At 36.6% G+C, this 24176-nt stretch overlaps 1 protein-coding gene across 1 annotated transcript in view; it reads right to left on the bottom strand.

Moving 5' to 3' along the window:
• MALRD1 (MAM and LDL receptor class A domain containing 1) overlaps positions 1–22511 on the bottom strand; it is a 296432-nt gene extending 273921 nt beyond the window's left edge. The window contains exon 1 of the mRNA XM_071805517.1: positions 22316–22511. Coding sequence (XP_071661618.1) covers positions 22316–22511 — 196 coding nt within the window. The remainder of the gene's footprint in view (positions 1–22315) is intronic.
• Positions 22512–24176: the final 1665 nt, after the last annotated feature.

Raw genomic sequence — 24176 nt, 5'->3', positions numbered from 1 at the left:
GGCATTTCAAAGCAAACCGTACATGCTTGTTACAAAAATAGGTGCTCTAGGAAGCCTGAAGAACCCAAGAACAACAATGAATAATGGTCACCAGAGACAGGTGGTATGCAGTCAATTTAAATAAAGCAGTATTCAAAAAATGTTTTGGTTGTTGACCCTGTTTTACCTCTGGAATTCATTCTAACCTGTAGTTAGGTTTTTAGAAAGCATTCTAAATGTACCTCTTGTACATAAGAGAATATCACTGATGCATCGTTGCTAGATATTCTTTGACTACACACTTGCTTTCTTTCTTCCAAAAACTCTGAAGGAACAAAACCATGCATATTAAAATAAATTTTTAAAGAAACTATAGTTCAGAAAACCATAATATACTGTAGTCCTTTCAATTAATAATGTCACGGGCAGTTGAGCACCACGGAATTAGAAGCTCCACAATGCACTACTCCACATTTCACAAGCAAAAAAGTATGACATACAGAGTCCAGAGTCTTATTGCTTAGAAGAACACTGGAGCTTGAAGCTCATGCATTAAGTTTGAGCAACACTGGTGGAAATGAGATCTCGTTCCCTCATTATACAATCCGACATCCTTCATCTAAAACCAAATGAGATAATAAAGGAAGAGAGATGAGATATATTTTCTGCATAAAGAACCATATAATTCTTTATCTGATTTAAATAATAGATTCATAAAATCTTTTTTTAAACACCCAACTAAATGATGCAGTGAAATATTAATAAATCTGCATATTTAATAAAACTAATACCACATGTTAAATGATATCCAGATTAATTGATATCCCTAGAGAAATACCAAACAATACTAACATGGTTGTGGTTATCTGTTGGATCTGAAGTTTGTAAAAGGTTGTGTATAGCAGCTGGTCTGAGTATTGTGCAGATTCTGTCAGGTGGTGTGTAGCAGCACAGCATTAAAATACTGGCTTTATTTTATACTTGCATATATTTTTGGTGAAGAGGGGACTGTGCTGATGTTTGAGACTGAGTAGTAAAAGAAAACACCCTTAGTGCTTTACAAGACAATTTCTTAACTTCTTGTAAGAAAGGGATCTCAACCATTCTTGAGAATCAATGTGATGGGGTGTTTTCAGGCATATGGAAAGCATTTACCTCACACTTGTGCGGACAGTAGGGCCTAAATGCGACTTTTTCTCTTCTCTGACTCATTTGTAGCTGTGTCAAGTATAAATTCCCAGTAAGAAATAAATTGTCAGAGAATATTATTTATTATAAATGAAAGAGACATTAGAGGTAAATAAAAATTATCCTGAATTTCCCTTGAGACCCCTAATTAAATGGGAATTGAAGAAACAAACCCACTGCTGGGTGAATTCCTGACAGAGTGAGTGTTCAGAAATAACAAGAACAGTAGCAGGAAAATGTTTGCTGTTCAATTCAAGCTATGGAGTGTTTTGCGCATTTTCTATCATTTGCTAGTACTGCACAGCCAGGAATTAGTTTTTCTCTATGACAACTCTGCTATGTAAAGAGGGTCTTCAGGCTTTTAAGAGCAGAGAACTGAGGCACAGAATTTAAGGTGCAAATATAAAATACACTATATCAAAGTATTTGTAAGGAAAATTACGCAGACTGTAGGCATGTAGTTTGAAATCGTTTAAAACCTGGTCATTGACTACATATTTCAGGAGATCCCTGAGGTTCTAAATGCTTAATTCATGTGTCCTGTTTGTCTGAAGAATTTGTATTTTCTCAGAAGTACCTTAGAGTTGAGAGTGCAAAGCAATATGATTAGCTAATTAGTCCTTAATCCCAGTCATTGTATTTAATCTATCTCCTTTCTAGTTACTGGGAGTGACAAGGGGAGTATCGTCTAATAGATCATTAGGCTGTCTCCAGAATATAACAGCAAGTACTACATACTTCAAAAAGTGCAGTGGAAGATACAGATGAAAAACACAAACCCTCTTTGGAAGAAGGACTTCACCTAGGAGACTCTGTGTTAAAACCTAGAGTAATGTCCTGGCAAAATTTATTTATATCTCCCATTTGAGAAAATAACAAACACTAGAGTCTGAAAAGAGGTGTATTAAAATAGAGTAAAATATGACAGTGTAAAGCATAAGGTCATACGAATTTAGTTGATGGCTAAAATAGGAGCTTATTGGAGAGGGTTGGGGAAAGACTCCTCAGCTATCAGCTAACAATGTCATGCAGCCACAAAAGATATATGGTGAACAGAGCTAAGTGTAATTCCATTGTCCAAAGCACTGGCGACAATGCACAACAAATGATTTGCAGAACATTAGTCCTTCAGCTACAAAAAAAGTTTAATAACAGCAATAAGCATTAATTATCTAGACTGAGGAGAGGCACGAAGAGATAACCTTACAAAAAGAGGCTTAAATAAGGTGACAAGCAGGGATGTAGTTGCTTGCAATGAGTATATCAGCAGGCAGGACGATAAACAGGTCTCATTGAAAGGACATACTTGAAATAAAAGGTTGTTGGAAAAAAATAAACAGCCATAAACTAACAAGGAAAGGTCTCTAACCTACAAAACTGTAGTTCTGGAATACAAACTGGGCATAAAATTTGACTTTTGATTAACTAAAGAAATGCTATGGTGCATAAATTTCTGAAACCACACCAGACTGGGCATCAGCAACTCAGAAGGTCACTTCTCATCTCATTTTCCAAGATACAAGTGGAGAATGTTCAAAGCGAAGTGAAGAGTTTTTCAAAACTTTTAAGTGAAAAATAAAGGAAAGCTTGGTTAAAAATCACAATGTTAGTGAAAAATAAAACTGAAGAAAACAATACTGCATATTGCAATGCTTACAGTTTAAAACATAAGGAATGTAAATCAAAATACTGAATATGCAGAATGCTGTCCAATGAAACTAGTCTAATATCCCTGAAGTTTATAAATATATGAGAATAGTAAATATGTACTGATTTTCCACTGCTGATACTTGCATATTGTACATTTCATAATATATTTCCAATTTCAGAAAATAATGTGTATTTAATGATTAATTTTCAAAGATCTAAGTTTAGAAATTAATAGAGCTATCCAAGCAGAAAAGGCAAAAGAGCATGAACCTTCTACTATTGCGGTCTGATTCACACCAACAACCACGGGAGAATGACTCCTAAATTCATGCACATTTAAAATTATGTTGTCAAACAGTTAAGGGCTCTATCTACCATTTTTAATCTCATGCTTGCCACTAATTCAAAGCCAAGTGTGACCCAATCACCTCATTAGTAAAAAATGTCAAAGGAATCTAATAAAGTAATTTTGAGTTAGCACACTTTATAGATCTAAATTAAAAAAACTCCATAGTCTTTTCTAGGAGAAAAGAAAAGAAAAAGGGGGGGGGGGGGGTATCTCATAGGACAAACATGGACTACTCTAAGATTTCTCGGTATGTACCTTAAAGTAGACCTATTTATCTGACCAAGAAAATAGAAAGAGAAAAAGAATCACATTGAGCAAGGGCAGTCTGAGATGACAATGAGAAGAATTAAGTAAATATTAGGTCAAAAAGTCAAAAAATAGAATTTCAGTGTAGGTGAACTTCCAGTGGTCACCTTTTAATCCCTACTTTTTGCTTTTCAGTACCCTGAATAAATACACATTTGTGATTATCCAAGGTAAAATTGGAGCTTTTTTAATGAGACATCACAAGTCTGATATGTCCTAATTGGATTTGTTATCTATGTAGGAAAACAAATTGTTTGATTTTCGTCCCTACAGTGACTTTACAGGTCTGGCAGTTCTGAAGGCATCTTTTTAATGGGGAAGTAAAGTGATTTATTACGGCATCAGTGAAAAAAAAAAAAAAAGCTTCCAAGTGTCAGCATTGTCATCACTTTTTCAAAATCTAAACCCTCTTCAATCTGAGCCCTTACACTTTACATTCCTACGAAACACAGAGATGCTTTATTAATATATATTTTAATCATTTAATAGTTCTCCTTTCCCCTAGAGTATATTCTTTCAAAGGTGTGTTCCAAATTCTGCCAAGGAGTGATAGAAACAACTTTTTAATCAGAAGGAATTATTTCCCTTTGGTTAAAGGGAATGCAACCTCCTGACACATTCTGTTGTATAATGACGCATTTATATAGTAATGATAATTACATCACAGAACATTAAATGAAACAGCATAATTGAGTATGGGATGAGCAATGGATAAACATTAATTGGTTTTGATTTGCCTGCTTTTCTTTAGCTAGCATTTCTTGTGTCCTGTACAGTGGAAATGCCAAGATATTTGTCTGAGCTCGTAAGAAAACTTGAAGTGATTAGTCATGTCCTACTAGCCAAAAATGTGTGTCTGTAGGCATTCAAACACTAAGTAACTGATTAGCATAAATAATGATGAGACAACATTAAAAACCAAAGCATGTCTGTATGTAAAAATAATATACTAAAAATAGTTAATTTCTTGTCTACGAAGAACTGCTCCCATGATTATTTGCAGTATCAAGTCAAATCTTCTATACCCTCACTAGAAACAAGGAAATACTGATTTTGCACCATTGGCTACAGAAATCATCAGCCGTGCTGACCACTTTCACCAGAACTCGTTCCTTTCTTTCAATGGCATAGACCATTTTCTGGTGGAGGAAAGACAGTGTTTACAGACCTTTCCCATGGCATTCTTATATAAGATGACAGAAGAGAGTCTCACTGCATCCCTCCCAACTCTACACAGATTGGGGTTATAGTTAGAGAAAATTCATCATTAACTGAGATTGAGTCAGAAATGTATTCATAGATATATTTTTTTGAATAAAATAAAATAAATTCTAATTAAGATTCCCCAAATTTTCTCCTATTATTGTTCACCAGCTGTTTCTGATGCGATTTCTTCATGAAATAATGAAAGTCTTAGAAATATCCTAGACTTCTTCTTCACGTAACAAGCTATGAAATAACAATATCATATGTCCACTGACTCACCCAGTTCCAATTTCTAAACCCAGACAGAGAATGGACCTTGCCAATGAAGCAGTGACTACTTGATAAAATAGTGAAAGAAAGTCAAAGGCAGTTATTTATTTGAATCCAGAAATCTGTGTTCTTACGCCATCTTCTCTCCACTTTCTTTTTCAGTTATGAATGCCCTAGCAAGCACAGCTTCAGCCATCATGTGCAGATCCATTTCTTTCATCAGATTTGTCTGTTTTTGCTCAGACTGAAATCTCTGCTAGACTTTCCGACATTTTTTTCTCCCTATCTGTGTGAGTTAAACATGACTAAGCAGAGCTTGTCATTTTCCTCAGGAATCACCTCTTAAGTCTATATTATTCTGGCAAATTTCCTTTTACTATCAACTACCTACACAGGCCAAATAACCTAGGTGTTATGCTAACATCAGTCCTCAAATCCAGATAACCTACAACTCTTCCAATTTTTCCTAAAAAATGTCTTTAAGGCATGGGCTTTCTTCATCATTCACAAACACAAGTCTACCTTTCACGTCCTCCTGTTTTTCCAGTCTTGACAAACCCATCTTCACCCTATTCAAAATATTAAAAGTGATTTTGTGCAGACGACACTCCAGAATTAACTGAATTATCAGTTTTAATTGGAGTCTCTAAGATTCCCCAATTTTTTCACTGCATGTATGAACTATGCATCTTCATCTAAAAGCCCATTCTGCTTTCAGTGGAAATGTTAAGGCAGAAGTTGGAAATAAGAAAACAATTAAAAATAAAAGACTGGGGAAAAGAGAAAATGGAAATTAAAGTAAACTAGAAGTTATGAGGCATATAGAAATGACAAGGGATAATTAATATATTGGGGAAAAGCAATTGTCAGTAGAGCAAAAGACCAAAAAATTTTAAGCATGTTGGAAAGAAATAAATCTATCAACATTTTATATTCAGTGTCAAATAGATATGTTAATGATAATAACAACAGGAATTAGTAACAAACAGACTGAAATACTCAGTAAATATTTCCTGTTTGCATTTGGCAAGAAGTAGGATAATTGTCAAATCAATAAATGTGGAAGACTTCACACAAACAGTAACTAAAGGAGGCTGTTAATCAGCACTTATGGGTGCTGGCTACTTTCAAACCAGTGGACTATCTCTGGTTTGTGTATGTTCCTTCAAATAAATCTAGAACTCCAAAGAAATGCTAAAATATTGCTAGAAAATTAACATGGGGTAAGGCCATAAAAGGCAAAGAGGATGCAGGAATAACTACTGACATTAAATGAGATAAACTCTTGGAAAACCTGTTGCATAATTTCATTTTTAACCATTTTACAGGAAATTGAACTTGTCAAGTAAAATTGACATAATTATTGGATGAAATAGCAGATTTGTTTAAGTACACTTACTGAAGAAGTAAAGACTCTAGGAATAACAAAGGCATCTGAATTAGCAGTGCCAGTGTGTAATGAGATTACAAATTGACCTATTAGCCAAGCCTGAAAGGAGTCTCTGTGAGGCTTGTTAACAACTGGAGATTTTTAGTAGTATCTAGATTCAATAGTATTCAACTATCAGTGATCAGACAAGAATATAAAGGTATTGCTAATAAGCTAACATGCAAAATGTTTCAGATTTCTTGGTTAAAGACGTCTTTAAAAAACTTTGTTTTAATACAGCTAAATGTAGGCATTTGCAGCAAGAAATGAGGAATGTAGGCCTCACCTGGAAACTCTAACTACAGAAATTGTGTAGGAGTTATAATAAATAGTTACATCCCAAGTAACAACCGTGACGCAAAAAGGGTTTAATACAATTGTTATTTGCAAAAAACAAGGACTAGGAAAAAGGGAACAGAGATGATTTTACTTCTGTTTAATAAGCTGGAACCTTCTAAAAGGAGACCGCCCAAAGACTATAAACCCTTCTCAGCTAAAATATCAGTATTTTCAGAATGAAGAGGAAAAATAAAATTCAGAAGGTAAACAATTTCATAAGGAGAAATTTCTACACAAATCTGCCTCACGAAACAGAAAACAAACTAAAATATAAACATGATAAAATGTTTTCTCACCTGCTGGACACAAAACAAACACTGCCTGAGGTTCTAAGTCAGCAGTTTACCCGCTATCATTTTTTTTTTTTCTGACACATTTTATTTGAAAATGTTTTTGTGGAATATTTTAGTCTTACAAAAAATATTTTTCCATTATATATTTTTCAACCTATATCTGATGTTTTAGAATACATGTTTTTAAATTGCAAAAAATTTAAAATATAAAAATAAATTTCCATAAAAATACTCAAGTACTTAGCAACTTGCTTTAAAGAAAGTAGCAGACACAAAGGAGCCCCTTAGGTTAGTGAAAGAAGCTGACAACTGCAGCTAAGCATGAGTGAAAAAAAGAACTCAGGGTGATTAAACTTTGAAAGATATTTCCCCAAAACAGTAGCCAACACTACAGTTAAGTTTTTTTTATTTCTAATCAACATTGTTGACTTTTCTGGGGGAAAAGTTTTAACAAATACTTCAATGTCAGTTGATTCTTTGTTCAGCATCTGCAAATGTCATGATCTGTTTTCAGTTAGCCTTGCTTGAAGGGCAGCCTTTGACATTTCTGTGCTGTATTAAGGTAAATAGAAAACAAAAAGTATGTTCCATGCTCAGATTAGAATTTGTAGTCGTATACATGATGCACACTTAAGCACATGGTCGCATGAGATTTACCGTCTCAGAGAAGGTGGCAAATAAAACATGGAACTGTGGGCAAAAAATATCTAAGCCAGGTAGATACTGGTTCAATAAATATATCATGGTATGAAATGCAACACCGTGTGGTATAAAGGAGGTCTGACTGGATGATCTACTATAATCTAACAATCTATTCCAGCCTTAAATTTTCAGGCATTCTGCAGCCTTTCTCCCATACTGGTTAATTCTGCACTCAATTTTAATTATGCTTATGGGATGATTCTGCATAGCACGCTATAACTGGGGTGTGTAATAGAGGATGTCTTTCCTGACATTGACAGTGTTTTCTAGTTGTCTGTGATGGGAAGTAAGGTGTTAATTAAGCTCCCCATTGCCCTGTAACTGTCAAGTTTGTTTCAATAACTGCAGAAACCAGCATCATATGAATAGAGAGGTTTATATATTAACACTTGAATTCCACAGATTTATTCCTTCACCCTCAAATATGATAGTTGTAGCAAAGATCATTCTCCATAGGAGAAATGTATCAAAGAATTACATATACTAGTTCAATACAAGGAGAAAATTTCCCTTCCTTATATTTTAGAAAAATAATATTAATGGAGTTGATCTGAATAAAGAAGTTATGTTATTCCACATGAGGTATTTCTAAAGAGTTTTACTGTCCTTTGTTGGAACACAGGGAAGTTCATAAATCAGCAAGAAATAAATTGTTCCCTTGCTGTTATATTACCATTTCACTAAAGTAACTTCTGTATTGCATCCAAGGAAAACATCTTTATTTTGGTTGAACAAGTTAATCAATTTGATCGAGAGGCCATGATAACAGCAAAATTGTCATTCTATCATGCAACTGTATGTTTCACACTGTGTCTCTTGGAAAAGAAATAAAATTGCACTTTGTTTAGTTATAGTGCTTTATATACAAACCTCATTTCCTCTATTTTCCTGTTGTCATGTGCATTCACTTGATCATCTCCTCTTTCTGCCTCATGGAGTAAGACAACTCCTCTACCACCAGGAAACAGGTAAAATAAGACTGATTTATATCTGAGTTACAATCCTCATCAAATCATCATACTTAGTAGATACCTTCTTACATGAAAAAAATTTTCTATTTTAAACACCTTTTATAAAAGTATCAAAACCATTGAAATAGCAAAGAAAACAATGTTTTGTCCAATGCTTACTAAAATTGCTCCTACAGTGCTTTAGAAACATTAAATTAAGAATCAAAATTCCCTTGGGAAATAAATGGAGACACTATGTAAGCAGATCGCTCACCCACCACAGCATTGCCTCTAGAAAGCAATTGCTCACAACAGCTAAGAGCAGACAGTGGGAAAAGAATCTCATAACCGGCTGAAATGGCACAGGGAATTTGGGATGGCAGAATGCAATTACCTGAGATGGAATGTCATTGGAATGCTAAGGTTATACCAAGGGAGCAGTAATGATCCTGTTAGAGCCACCTTGGAAGTAGAAAAGCAGAACTTGAGTATAATAAATACACTCAAAGAATTCAGGGTGTAGGACACAGAGAAATTTCAGCTTTCCTGCCTCCCCTGGATTTCACACCGGAATGCACCTTGTCCCTTTTGAAGCATTTTTTTCCTTTCTAGTGGTCATCATTATAGCACCTGAGGGACAGACCTTAAAGAGGACTGACATGCCAAAAGGGGCATAAACAGGATTCAGATACAAAAAGAAAGTAGAACTCCAAGCCTGAAAACCTCCAGACTAATCTCAGCTGAAAGCACAGCCAAAATCCAGAAGGGTCTTGAGAACAGTCAGGGGAATATGTGTTGCAGAGTGTACATTGTCCTCCTATGTCCTATAGAGCATGCAACAGATGACATACATTAGGAACTCCTTTCAAGACTCTCTTTCTTTATCCTTACAGAAGTCTGAACAGCCATGAAGAAGGCAGATGCCGCACAGCCCCATGATCTTAAAGAAGCTCTCAATTACAAGGTAGTTTTCAATACCTCTGATTAAGATAATAGGACTATATTCTTAACTATGGATTATTCCTGTTGCAGAAGTTTGATCTAATGTCAGATGCAATAAGAAGGAAGTTGCAGCATGGCACATCACCACCTCACTAAGGTGTTAAGCACATAAACTGTTTGAATACATTATTTCCTTTCCATCTTACATTGCAACATGTTTGTTTCTTGATGCATTTAGGAACTGGTATATAATGAAGTTTTAATGAACTGGAATATGGTCTGTTGCTCCTAGCAAATCACTGTGACCAGAGCTGACCTCATTAGTAGACTATTTTTATACAAAGGACTAACCATTAGCCAAATTCATTCTGTTGTTTTTTTTTTTTTAAGAATTCATAATGAATTTAAACACTTGTTTCTACGTAAACACAAACGTAACATTGACTGAAGAGGAGAAAGTAAAAAGCTGGTTTATTACAGATTAAATTCCATTCTGAGAACAGCTTGCAAAACAAGCAGAAAATACACTTTCTAAATCCTATCCAAAAATATACAACTATCAACCATATTCAGCCATTAATAAAGCTGCAAATTACCTCCTGTAATTTTGATCCTATCTATGACCCCAGAATTCCAGGTGGATCAAGGAATTTTGTATACCTCTTCTCAGTTCTGCTCAGTTGGAGCATTTCTGGTTTTATTGGATTATTTGATTCTAACATCATTTGCTGGTCTATAGACAAGACTGTTGTCTTTACATCTATTCAAATTAACCCAGATTTCAGATGCAGTGCAATTTCAATGAGAACAGTGTTGATATTAAGCCTAGTATACAGAGGGATCAATGTTGGGTCCACAGAGCTACTGTACCGAGGTAATATGAAAGAAAACCTTCATAATACACTCTGCTTAGTGTGATGTGTTGTCATGAACATATTTCAGTTATTTTTCATCTGTTCAGTTACCTCTGGTATCTTTCCTTTAGGACTCAGTATGTTGACTCTAATCTGTACATTTAAGAGCCATGTTTCATGGAACTTTTTTCCCATAAATCAATGCAGGGGGACAACATAGCCGTCCTCAGAACAGCTTCCTATTTTAAGACTCATTCCCATTCTTAGGAATAAAATGGATTTTAGAGTTTAATATAAAATATTATTTTGGTCAAAATTCTGTATCAACAAGGTAGAACAATGTGAAATTGACCTACTTCCCTGAGACATGATGTGTGTTTTACCCAACTTCAGAGTTCTTGCTGTCTGATGAAAAGCTGGAGATACATCTGGGTATTGATCCATAATTTCTTATATGCCAAAGATAGGCAGCAGTTGTCAGTGATTCTGGATTTATCATGGGACAGAAAGACAGAATCTCTAAAGCAGACATGGTGTTGTTCAGCAGCTTATATGACTCTATATCATTTTCCAAACAGTTCTTTTTCAACAGACTTTGATTTTGACTAGCATATGGAGTTGCTTGGAGAATAAAACCTTTGCTATCTTGGAGACCAAAATGCTTTCATAGTGGCAAATCTATCTTATGGGCAGTAATACATGCCATCAGTCCGAATTCACATAGTATATTATCTATATTCCACATGAAAATACATAAAAAAAATATGCTTCTTTAAATCAGATAATATCCCACAGAATTAACATCCCCATCTTTGAACTGATGAAAAGAAATACACCAATGATTAAGAACAAATAAACTTCCGGCAAACACTATCCAAAGAAATACTGATATTAATATATCTGGTCTGTAAATACGCTTCTAGTAGACTGTATGTTCATTTAGTACTCACAGAAATTAATTTATAAGTGCCAAAAGTTCTCCATCCAGCTCAATTTGCACTCCATTCAGAGGTACAGCTGCTTTTTCTAGTTTGGTCCAATACTGACTAAAAATGTGATGGCTTTCATTATTTCATGTTTTCTTTCTTGATCACTGTATTAAAGGAAAATACATTTTAAAAAAATCTCAAAAATCAATTTCTTAACAAAATATCAATTGAGGGTTCTCAGTTTTGATATATCCATATCATAATGGTTGAAAGAAGTAGTATCCATAAATATATAAATATAAATGCATCCAAAAATGCAAACAAACATATCCACAAACAAATATGTCAACATATAGAAAGAAAAGGTATTTTTCAAAGATTGAGAACTCCGATGAAGTGACATTGACCAGCTACTAAAAATAATAGTGTCCACAGAGAAGTCCCAATGACCTAAAGAAGATAAGGCAAACATTACTCAGACCATAATTCATCACTATAAGACAGGACGGGGTCCATTCAACGGATGCAGCTATATTCATTAAAATTCAATATCACTGCACTGCTGTCTAGTGATGTACTTAAAAATCTTTAGCTTTACTCCCTAAAGACCTTTTGGAAATTGAACTTCTTGACCCCACACAGTCTTGTCCAGGCATACACATTATTTTGATTGTCTGGTACCTGAAAAGGTCCTGATGGGGTCAAAGTCATTATCTATAAATTTCGAACACTAGAGAGAGAGATGGAAAAAGTGGTTTAACTTTCATATCCCTAAAACATAGTTTTGGATAAAGAGTACTTTTTCCAAGTATGAATAAATATGATACACAGCTGATATATACTTTTAAACACAAATTAGTCTATGGACTACAGTGCCTAATTGAACACATAATATCTAATAATAAATGTATAATAAATATTCCAAAGTCAGAGACAAACAGTACAAAATAAGAAGAGAGGTCTTCAGATCATTTATACTTGTAGTCACTGTAGAGATATGAGAAAAGTTCTCACAACTGAAACTTTATTTATTTGAAATAGATTGAAGAATCTTTCTCTTATAAAAGTGTCAGTAGAAGAGGCTCTACAAAACAAAAACAAAAACAACAACAACAAACAGAAAATGAGAAGACAGAATTCTGATACCAGAAAAAGTTCTGAAAATTTGGAAAATAAAATCTCAATGTTATAAACTGTGCTGCTAAGCTATATTCCTTAAAATTGTATTAGTACCAAGTGAATGAAACATGGCAAAAAAAAGCAATTTGTTTTTGAAAGGCTCTGATGGTAAAATATTGAAAACTGTTTCTGGCACCTGGACTGAATAAACCAGTAGAAACTATAACAATCACAGAAACACAGAAATATAGAATCAGTGAGGTTGGAGAAAGTCTCTGGAGATTGTCCAGACATAGTCCAGTTCCCGCTCAATGGAGGACAACAGAAGCCAGTTGCTTAGGGCAATGCCCAGCTAAATTTTGAATGTTTCCAAGGATGGAGACTCCACACCTCTCTGAGCAACCTGTTCCTTCTTCAATCACCCTCATTGTAAAAAAGTTTTACTTTTTCATGTGAACTCCAGTGTGTCCATGTCCTGCTTGTCCTGGGGAGCCCAGCAGTGAACACAGCACTCCAGATGTGTCTCACCAGGGCTGAGCAGAGGGGAAGGATCACTGGCAATGCTCTTCCTGACACGGTCCTGGAAGCTGACAGCCTTCTTTGCTGCAAGAGCACATTGCTTACTCGAGCCAAACTTCTTGTCCACCAGCATCCCTAGGGCTTTCCCTGCAAAGCTGCCTTCCAGATGGTTAGCCCCAGCCTGTAGTAGTACATGGGGTTATTCCTCCGCAGGTGCAGGAGAACTTTAGGGAAAGAAGTAGTAGCATGTGTGAAACAACCTGACATTCAAGTGCCCTGTACTTTGTACTTCAGCAGGTATCTCACATGTTAGTGGGAGCAAAGGAGATACAGGGAGAAGTAAGTAGGCAAGAGTAAAGGACAGACACAACATAGGGTATTTTGTTTGAGGATGATGCATACATTGCTTGACCCTGGAAGGTGGGTATTGAACTGTAGGTCTATGACAAACAGATAAATGGAGAAACGCCACTTTCTGTAGAGGAAATACATCTTGAAAATGAGTAAAGAAGATACAGATATTGAAGTAAAGCTACTGGTAGATATATTAATATTTGCAAGTTGGGTGGCTTTTTTTTTCTCCAAAAGAATGCTAAAGCCTATTTAAATTTCTTTTCAACTGCCTGATTTAATTTTCCATGTGTCCATCTTACCTCTCATCTTCCTTGTACCATCAAGTCTGAAGGGATTTTTGAGGAAGTCCAAGTTAAATAACAACACTATACACCTTTTCTCCTTGTGTATTTTTCATCTTTGAAGATCAGAGTACTTTTTCATCTCCATCAGTAAGTAAGTGAAAGTCACATCTGTCTCAGTCTTACAGACGGCAGATAATCTTTGCCTTTAGCACCCTTCTGCCAGCATGAATTACTCCACAGTCCAGGAAAACACTTTCTTCTTTGCAGTGGTAAGAGCTCAAAAAGGCAGAAAAAGCTGCAGAGCTTCACAGAGCTATTTGAAACACTCCTAGCACATGAAATGTGTGCTGCTTTGGGCACATGGCAATTCACAGGACACAATGGACACCTGCCAAGCAGGTATTTTAGTAGATCTGGCTGAGCTCAAGAAACATGGCCTTTGCCTTTCTCGACGTTACTTCATTATTTCCTGGAACACTTATGTTTCAGGATAGTATGCTCTCCGTGCAGGTACGCAAACCTGTGTGCCTTTAAATGTTCAGGGTGTAAGCTTACTAGGAGAGCTAAAGAGGCTGGACCCCATTTTCTCTGTAGCACAGGCCAGCCACAGAAATGAACGTAGTCCTGGCACTTTGGCTGGGTCTGGTGCAGGCACAGTGGTTTCTTATCAGACATGATTTAGGTTGTGAGACATTCAAACTGGCAAATTATTCAAGTCCAGAATAGTCACACAGAGAGCACAGAAGTGTTTTGAGTAAGTCACAGAATACCATCACTAGATGATAAATCCAGATGGAAGAGAGAAATTACAAAACAAGTGACACACAAGTATTATCTTTACTACTCAAATCTGCTCCATTTACAAAGTAGATAAAGCAAGTTTTTCTGGTTTATCTCTCACTTCTTTCAATTCAGAGGAAGTCGTTTTGCTGCTTTCTAAGGTTTAGTGGGTTCTCAGACATGCCACATACACATAAACAGAAACTAGAAAATTAAGCAATGAAAAAACACTGTCTTCTTTGCTTGGTTACCAGACAGTTATATTGCTGTATATTTACTGGGGCAGAAATGGCTAATTTGGCTTGAGTCACTTCTTTATTCACACACTTATTTTAGTGCTGACAGTACAGAGGCAACAAGAGCAGGGTTCAGTGGCTTGTGTTTTGTTCATCTTCTGCCTGACAAGCTGTTTCACTCTCACTGTTACTAAATCACACACTCAATAAAAAACAAGTTCAGACTCTATAAAGCTCAGACACGCTTGGCTTTGAAATGAACAGCTCTTGATATTTCTTAGGTTTTTTCATTTCTTGATTAGGGCTGTGGAGATTTTTTTAAAAAGAAAGAAAGAAAGATTTTCAGTCAGGAACGTGCTGTCACGTTCTCAGACTCCCACAATTTCCACCCTGGAAATAGTAAAGCATGTGCTTAACTCAAAGGGCAAGAGCAATGTGATCTTGTTCTCAGACTCTGGCCTGACACCACTACAGTCCACTTTTACCCTGCTATATAATTCACTATAAGCAGCAAATGCAAGATACAGCAATATAAAATCTAATAGTCAGAGCACAACTTCAGAGCACCAAATCCTGCTTATCTTATACTTGGAAGTGGTGTCACTGATGTCAGAGAAAATGCTCAAGTGAGATTGCTGAACAGCCCTATCGTGTCTTATCTTTCCAGACTAGCATACATACTTTCACGGGATGAATAACACAGCTTCCTGTACCCACACAGCATTATGTTTTTAAAACCGCAAACTTTATACAAGCCCTCTATAAGTAATATAAACAACAATATGTTTCCTCTTTTAACATATAAATCACACACACAAATATCAACTCCTGTTTTTGTTAGGGTTTTTCCATCTTTATTATCAAAACAAAAATACATTTAAAAAGAAATCATGGTTCCCTGCATTTGGAATGATACTTTATCTTTTGCTGCACTTTAAAACTTTAGAAAGATGCTGGCTCTCATCCAAGATTGCAACTACCCCATCATTGGTAAGGACCTACACATGGCAACAAGAAATCCTTAGGGTTTCTAGGTGTTTGTTTTAAACAAACACTAATCTTTTTTTTCTTCTTTTTCATTCTCAAATGAAAAGGCTATCAGTAATGAAGTGGAATTTGCCAGTTTTCCGTTATTAAAACAGTTCTGCAAAATGCAGTCCTAATCACTGTTCACTTTATCAGTCATATTACGGTATCGTAAATTAGCTTCTATGCTTCCTAAATGACACTTGACTACATCTCCCCTACACATACTTAAAATTAGGTATTGTGTAGATGTTCACAAAACATGCCCAGGAACGAACATTAATGAACAATGTTAGATGGTTCAATCGTGAGAGTTAAACGTGATAATTTATTGACTATCCACTAGCTCAAGCTGCTGCAAATTTCAGACATGGCCATATACATTAAATACAAGACTACAGGGCTCTTTTACACTCATTGGCTCATTGTCTAAGGCTAGGACAGGTATCCTTTACAGATCTAGATGAGCAAGGAAAACATGATGATGCTCAGCTGCTTGTTGCTGACAGCTGGATGGGTGTTGCTGTCTTCATTTCTCTATATGTGGATGCAACATTCCCCAGTAGTTCCAGTCTACTTAAACCTGTCTTTGCCTGGTCTGTAGAGGAAACTGCCCATATGGTTCTTTCTATCAGGTGAGCTGTGGGGTGATAAATCCTACCATCTTGCAGGGAATAAAGAGGACACCAGTGTCTTCCACCAGCACAGGTGTTTGCAAAGTGTCTGTCCCTGTCCTAGTAAGAAAGTTGTGCTGGTAAAATTAAAGCTCTTATTTGACACTTAAACAGTTAAAGCTGCACAAAAAAGATTTGTTGATGTTCTTTTTACTTTAAATTCTAAAAAGTAGGACAATCTTTGAAAGAGAAGTATCCATGACGGGAAAACTATTTTAAATATTATAGTACAACTTTCCCTTGGACAAACTCCATTTCTTCTAACTGTGAGGCTGGCATTATTCACCGATGCTGCATTTTTTTAATCATTCTCTCCCGGTCTAGAAGAGCGGATCTGTTGGAATAAATATCAGTGATGACTACATTTGTGGGGTTGGTTGATTGTTTTGGTTTAATTTTCATTTAGAGTGTTAAATCTCAAAATTCTGTTTACAAGTGCTAAAACCACCCACATATGCAGAATCACAACACAGCAACTTCTTCATCTTCCCTGCCTCATGTCCAGATATCTCACCTTCACCCAAACCAGCTGATTTTGGTGTGATGACTTTGATTATACCAGCTATGCACCACACTGTTATCCAGAACACAACCCACAGGAGACAGTCAGGGCTTGTAAAGGAGCAGCATAAGAACCAAAAAATAACCTCAAATCACTATTTTCCTCTCACCCATTCTTTTCTCGTTGTTTTGGTCATGATTTTCTTCATTATATGCTATGGCTCACAAGCTCCTCCTTCCCTCCATCATTTTTTTTTAAGTATTTATCAAAGTACCTCCTGATTTTGCTGTGCTTTGACAGATCTCTCATATTGAAATCACAGGGTTAAGGAGGTAATCTGACACAAATGAAACTAAATTGAACTACCAGAATGGTCCACATGGTAAAAACCTACCAACAGGAATCTTCTCAGACTACTGAAGACAAGGAGACTTGTTCAGTTCTTGAAGGGTCCTGATCACCATAAGAACCCTTTAGGGTGTGCAGCAAAGTACAAAATTATAATTCCTCAATCTGTAAGAAAAAAAGCAGCGACTAGACAGGTTCCCAGTGCTATGTCCAGTACTGCATAGTTTTGTTTCCCAACATTGTCCAGAGTGGACATTGTCTAGAGAGTTTGTCAGAGCAAAGTATGGTTCCTTTCTGGCTTGTGTACACAAAATACCTTCCCACTGGTACAAAGATATGGGGAAGAGAGATGATGAGCACTTGGATGTCAGCTCACAGGAAGGCCCTGTGTGCTCAGGAAATGGGTAGTGCTCCTGAGGGACCAGCACAGATTGAACTAACATGTTGTGTGTCCACCCTTAAGAAATATTGAATAGAAGAGTGTGAGAGCAAGGAAAGGAAATGCATACCCTTTTGTTATGTGAAATCCAGCCACATACCACATTACAGTGACCTTCTCGGGTTTTCTGTGTTTTGATTGCCTGCTGTCCCATCCACCTCATTCCTCAAAGGTTAATGAGACTAAACAAGAAAGAAATAAAAAGGTCAGTCAACGAAATGCTGATCTATTGACAAAGCCTAAGGAACACAAAATGCTGTTGTTCCTGCATTACTGATAGGGCAAACCCATACAATACACAACTCCTGCAGAAAATTTTACTGTGCATGAAGTAGAGAAGTAACCCTCTCTCAAGCCCAAAAAGCTGAAGCTTTAGTGAACCAATTGTTTTACACACTCAAGACTGAAATTTCTATTTTATTATAACCATGGCATGGTGAAGAATGACAAAGAGAGAACTAGGGATGAAGTCAGGAAAATAATTCTACCTCTCTAACTAATTGATCACAAACATGGTGTAGGTACATGTGAGATAAGATTAAAGTTTGCCTCCCAAATGATCTGTCAGTTCTGCTCCTCACCTCCAGGCTCAGGTCTTTCACCGAGGCCACATAAGTGCTGGTTGTCACAGAGACTCTGCTGCTCTCAGAGATGATACAAGCATGTGTATTACAGCTCGAGACTTTTGTCTTCCTGTCACCAAGGTTGACAGTAGAAATGGGCAGAGAATCTCTCCCTTAGTCCAAGTGACAACCAAGAACAATGCCTGAAGAGCAATTTATGATGAGAAAACTTTTTCTTCATAAAAATTTGATCACTCAGGACCCCCACTTTTCAATGGATATGGCACTTCAGTCAATAGGAAGAAATGTCTGGTCAAAATGAGCAAGGAAAGAAACATTCATTCCTTCCCTTTACTGTCTGTCCAAACAGGGACTTGAAGCTGTTATTTTTAATAAGAGGAGGGAAGATTTGTTTCAGATTCAGAACTCAAGATTCCTGCAGTTCTGACTTGTTTCAGAAAACTGCAAATTTTTAATTTCCACAAAATTTAAAAAAATCTGTTCCTAGTGTTGAAAGCAGAGTGAACATTGGCTTAAAATAATCTGCATTGTTTACCTAACACAGATATCTATTTAAACTTGTAATTTGTTTCTTTTTTTACGTTTCTTTGGCAAGTAATGGTCTAAAAGAAAACAATAGTTTGCAAAACCCTACCTGGACTCCTTCTCTAATCAACAGTGATGCTGAAAACAGAGTGCTATAGGATTATGGAATTGAATCAAAATAGCTAGAGCATCGGATTTGAAATTATAGTCTAATAACAATCATGTGTCTGCAAGAATGATGTGGAGAGTTGATGCGGAAAGAATATTGTAAATTTATGCTTGCAAAAGTGCCCTTTACAGTTAAAGAATTTTAAAGGTTAATTCAGCAGATGTCTTCAACAGTAAATCTAAACTGGGAAGGAAGAGGAAAAAAAAGAAAAAAGGGAGGATTGAAAATGTGTTTTCTTAGCAAAGTGAACTTCCTTTGTTCTTTGATTAAATTAAAGGAAAAATTTCGTTATCTAGAACATGTCACATGTTGCATGGTTAAAAAAGAAGAATGAAAATCAATGAATAACCTAATATAGTTTAATCCAGTGCTTACAAAGAGTAAAAATCATATGAAGATTTCAAAACATTTTCTCATGTTTTATAGCTCTCTACAATCCCTTTCTGTTCTGTTGCCTTTTGTAGGGATGGTGAGCCATCCACACCTGTCACTAAACTGCTAAACAAATAATGTGTCTTCCCTTTGCATGGACCACTGGAAAGAAATTGCTGCCTGGTGCTTCTATTACTTCTCCCTTGACATAAATTATGAGCCACTTACAATGATGTAATAGGACAGATTTTTTTTCTTTGACTGGAAACTTACATTCTGAATACTCTGGAGTTTTGATTAATGTTTCTGCCTCATTTTTTGTGAGAGCTAGGAAACTAAATATAGTTGGTACTCAGTAACTGCATCAGTATAGCAGGCAATAATGAGACATGGCTGGGAACAACTGAAGGTTTCAAATTACTAATGACATAAATGAGACCTGTTACAGATCTGAAGGCTGAATCAGAATGAGAACTCCGTCCTCAGTCATAATGGTGATGGAACAAGCTACTATATAGTCAGAAATTTTGAGCATGGAATACTAAATACAGCACTGCACCAGTAGTTGTGTGATCTGTCTCCTACCACTGAGAAGTACTTTACTGAGGTATTTCTTCTGTGCTAAATTACTAATGGCTGTTATACTGCCTTGGAAAAAATGCAGATACAGGAGGCAGTCAGTGCCCTGGAGGCACTAGCCAATAGTTATCTTCATGTTTGGGGACCCCAGGCGGTACAAACGTGGTGAGCATTCACAAGAAACTTCAAGCTTGCGGATTTTTTTGCACTGGTTTGCACAACTATGTAGAAACACCAGTTCCCATACAGAAGCTGGATATAACAGCAGAAGAAACACAGCATAGGAAAATGAGGGTAATCTGCTGTCATTTTGACTATCTGTACACACAAGGACTAAGTTCAGAGTCAATTCCTACAGTTGAAAATTCCTCTTTTTGAAGAAAAAGCTGTAAGTTATTAATTATCAATATCTATTCAACTACAGTAATATTACTGGTCCTTTATTAAACCCATTGGAAATAAATTTGCTTGTTGTTCTCCAGACTACAACACTCTGCCATCTAAGTAACATTTCAAAGTCTAGATCTGCAGGCCCAGATGTGCACATTTCACTGTTTCCATCTGACCAGAGATGGATGCCTGAAAGTCCATGAAACAATGTCTGAGCCTAAAACCTCAGGGTTTACTGCCTAAGGAAGACCTTTACTATGTGGAAGGGGGAAGTGGAGCAGGAGAGACTCCAAAATGGCACCTGGAAGAGATGCAAGGAGCCCATCTAATCTAGCCCTCTGTGTGGCCATTGGCTTTGGTTTACAAATGAGCTTTTTTCACATTCAAATATTTCCTTATACACCAAATTCCTCTGGGACAAAGTCTGTACACTTGCCTTTTTTTGCAATATATTACTTTTTAACAAACGAACACACATACACAGCCCTTTATATATGTATGCAAGCACATAAATAAAGATGATTATAGAGATAACGTATGAAGCAGTAGTTGGATGACACATACAAGAACATAATTTAAAAGATAAGAAGACTATCAAGGTTGCTGAAAAGAAAGTATGAGCTTATACGACAAGGTTACTTGGCCAGGTGCAGGCAATAATATTTCTTTCATGGATTTTATGTACAAAATGGACCACTAGGATTATTTAGTCTTAAATTTTGAATAACAGAATTCATAAATGCTACAAGGCATTTGCCAGACCTTAGTTGCAGCCTGGTAACATCCCACAGGAAGACAAAAAAGGTAATAATGGAAATATTTTTCTGCTGTTTTAAGGAGTTAGAGAATGCAATATAGGTCTTACCACATCAATTAGACCATTGTTAGAAATATAATCCTGTATCCTGTCAGAAAAAAAAAAAACAAACTATGAATACAGTTAGAAGGCAATTATGCAAAAGTATGTCTATGAGGGAAAAACTATTTTCTGCAGTCATTGCAGGTTTCTTTCAGAAATCAGTGATTGAATTTTCCAAATAGAAACCTCATCAATATTAAAAAGAAGGGTTTATTAATTACAAAATAAATTACCTAGTTCTTATTGATTTGATTAAACATAATGAAAAATTGAGTCAGTTAGTGAAAATGAGAATGAGATAAATTAACTGGTTTCAGACATACCTTCTTAGGGTTGTCTGTGGCTTTAGAGTACACAGTGATGCAAATAGGCACAACTGTACTATCGTCCTGAGCACAAAGATTCGGAATATCTCCCTTACTGAGTGTGCAAACTCCTTCTAGTTATAGTTCTTGCAGCTCAGCATTAGACCAATGTCGAGATCTTCAAAAATTTTGAGGTAGCACAACAAATTCACTTTTAGTCCACTAGAGATCCTTTTTAATAAAGGCTGATGTAAACATTTTTACTGCTACAACTGGATTTGAATTCCTTTCTGCATAGCAAACTTGCAGCTGCATTTGTAGTGGGCTGACCCTGGCTAGCTACCAGGTTTGCACCAAGCTGCTCTATCACTCTTCCTTCTCAACAGGACAGGAGGAGAAAAATATAACAAAAAACGCGTGGTTCAATATAAGGACTTACTAGTTACTGTCACAGGTAAAACACTTGACTTAGGGAAGTTAATTTAAATTCTTGCCAATTAATCAGAGTAGGATAATGAGAAATAAGAAACCTAGAAACACCTTCCCCCCTACACCTCTCCCTCTTCCCAGACGCAACTTCACTCACAACTCTTCTACCTCTTCTCCCTGAGCAATACAGGGGAATAGGGAATGAGAGTTGTAGTCTCTGCCACTCCTTGCTCCTCACAATCTTCCCCTCCTCCATCACGGGGTCACTCTCATAGACTACAGTCCTTCATGAACTTCACTATCATGGGTCCTTCCCATGGGCTGCTGTTCTTCAATAATTGCTCCAGCATTGGTCCTTTCCATAGGGTACAGTTCCTCAGGAGTGGACTGCTCCAGTGTTGGTCCCCCCACAGTGTCACAGGTCCTGCCAGCAAACCTGCTGCAGTGTGGGCTCCTTTCCACAAGGCCACAGTTCCTACAGAACCCTGCTCTAGCATGGACTCTCCACAGGGTCTCAGCTTCCTTAAGGGCCTATCTGTCTCATCCAGCATGGGGCCCTCCATGGGCTGCAGGTGGATCTCTGCTCCGCTGTGGTCTTGCATGGGCTGCAGAGGGACAACCTGCATCACCATGGTCTTCACCAGTGTTTGCAGAAGAATTTGCTTCAGCACCTGGAGCACCACCTCCCCCTCCTTCTTTACTGACCTTGGTGTCCGCAGGACTGTTTCTCTCCTTTTATCACTTTTCCCCAGCTGCTGTTGCACAGCACTTTTTGCCCTTTCTTACATACATTATCACAGAGGTGTTGCCATTGTCACTGATGGACTCAGCTTTGGCCAGTGGTAGGTCCCTCCTGTTGCTGGCTGGAACTTGCTCTGTCAAACATAGGTGAAGCTTCTGGTGTCTTCTTGCAGAATCCATCCCTGCAGCCCCCCTGCTACCCAAACCCAATGCAACATTTTAAAGTTATGATCAGCTATGGTGACTCATTCATAAAGAATTGGAAGATTTCTTAAATTAGTGTCATAGTGGGATTTACCTAGGAAATGCCTGTCTCTGATTAAATTGGTGATAGCTAACTTCCTGCATTAGCTAGCCTCACTTTCATGGTTCAAAGTTTATTGTTATCTCAACAAGAAAAGGTTTTTATAACTCCAGCTCTTTTGAGAGGAAAACGCCTCTTCATTCCATGGATTCAGGTGATGTCAGTTTCCTGCCATACTAACATGTACCTGCTGAAAAAGGAAAAGCTGCAAGCATTTCATTTATTTCCAATATATCACTGTATTTCAAAAAGTATTCAAAAATCTGTATTAAAGCGCAGTCCTTACAAGGACACTCAGAACATTTAGAATACATTTGCATGTAAACAAAAAAAATAACTGTTAATTAAGACCTGGTGTCTTCCTTGGTGATTTTCAAATCCTGTTTTGATATTCAAAAGGTGTTTTTTAATTGCACTATTGAGGCTCCAATTAAAGAACTGATTTGATAAATCAATTTTAAGCTACATCAAGCACATGAGGGTTCAGCCCTCTATTCTCAGCCTTGATGTGCAGTATTTCCCCCTCAAATTATGTGCCACTTGAACTGGTAGCATTCCACCTACCATGTTCTGCACGGCCAAACTAGGTCGTCTTGCAAAGCTTTAATTTTAATTTTGTTTAGGCTCCTATTAGTTTAAAGCAGAGAAAGTGTTATTAAAGAATCTGCTTTAGTTTCAAGTGTACACTAAGAGTATTTAAGTTTGCTTTAAACTATGTCTCTATCTACCCAAGGCTCAGAAACCTGGTCAAAGTGACATTGTTTAACAAGTCACTAGTCAAAAACCAGGCTGTGACAATCTGTCTACTCCAAATCTATAGCAGTGCCACTTACTTCATTCTTGTTTAGCTGAGACTTAAGTAGATTTAACTTGTGACTTATCATATCTGGAGAGTGCATGAATGAGCAATTATCATGGTCATACTGAGGCACATCAGGCTAACTTGTATGCTTATTTCTTAAATTAATACAAAATTACCCTTTTGGTTTGCTTTAAATAAAATTATTTTTAAAATTTTCCATTAGTTAAGACAAACACACTCTTTTTTGTTTTCATAGCAATGAACTAGCTGGTGTTTTTTCAAGGGTGGGAGCACAACTTATGCACTGATTTAACTAAAAAAAAAGGGGGAGAAAGAAAAATGAATAAATAATTTAATTAAGAAAATGTGGCCTATCACACATAAAAAAAAATACTGCTTTTCTTTGCAATACATTAGTTTCAAATAAACAAACTCTTTTTTCCTTTTGAA

The sequence above is a fragment of the Patagioenas fasciata genome, chromosome 2 (genome assembly GCF_037038585.1).
Source record: "Patagioenas fasciata isolate bPatFas1 chromosome 2, bPatFas1.hap1, whole genome shotgun sequence".
NCBI classification, from domain to species: domain Eukaryota; kingdom Metazoa; phylum Chordata; class Aves; order Columbiformes; family Columbidae; genus Patagioenas; species Patagioenas fasciata.
The sequence above is the reverse complement of the archived record's forward strand: the minus strand, read 5'-3'. Positions and strand labels throughout refer to the sequence as shown.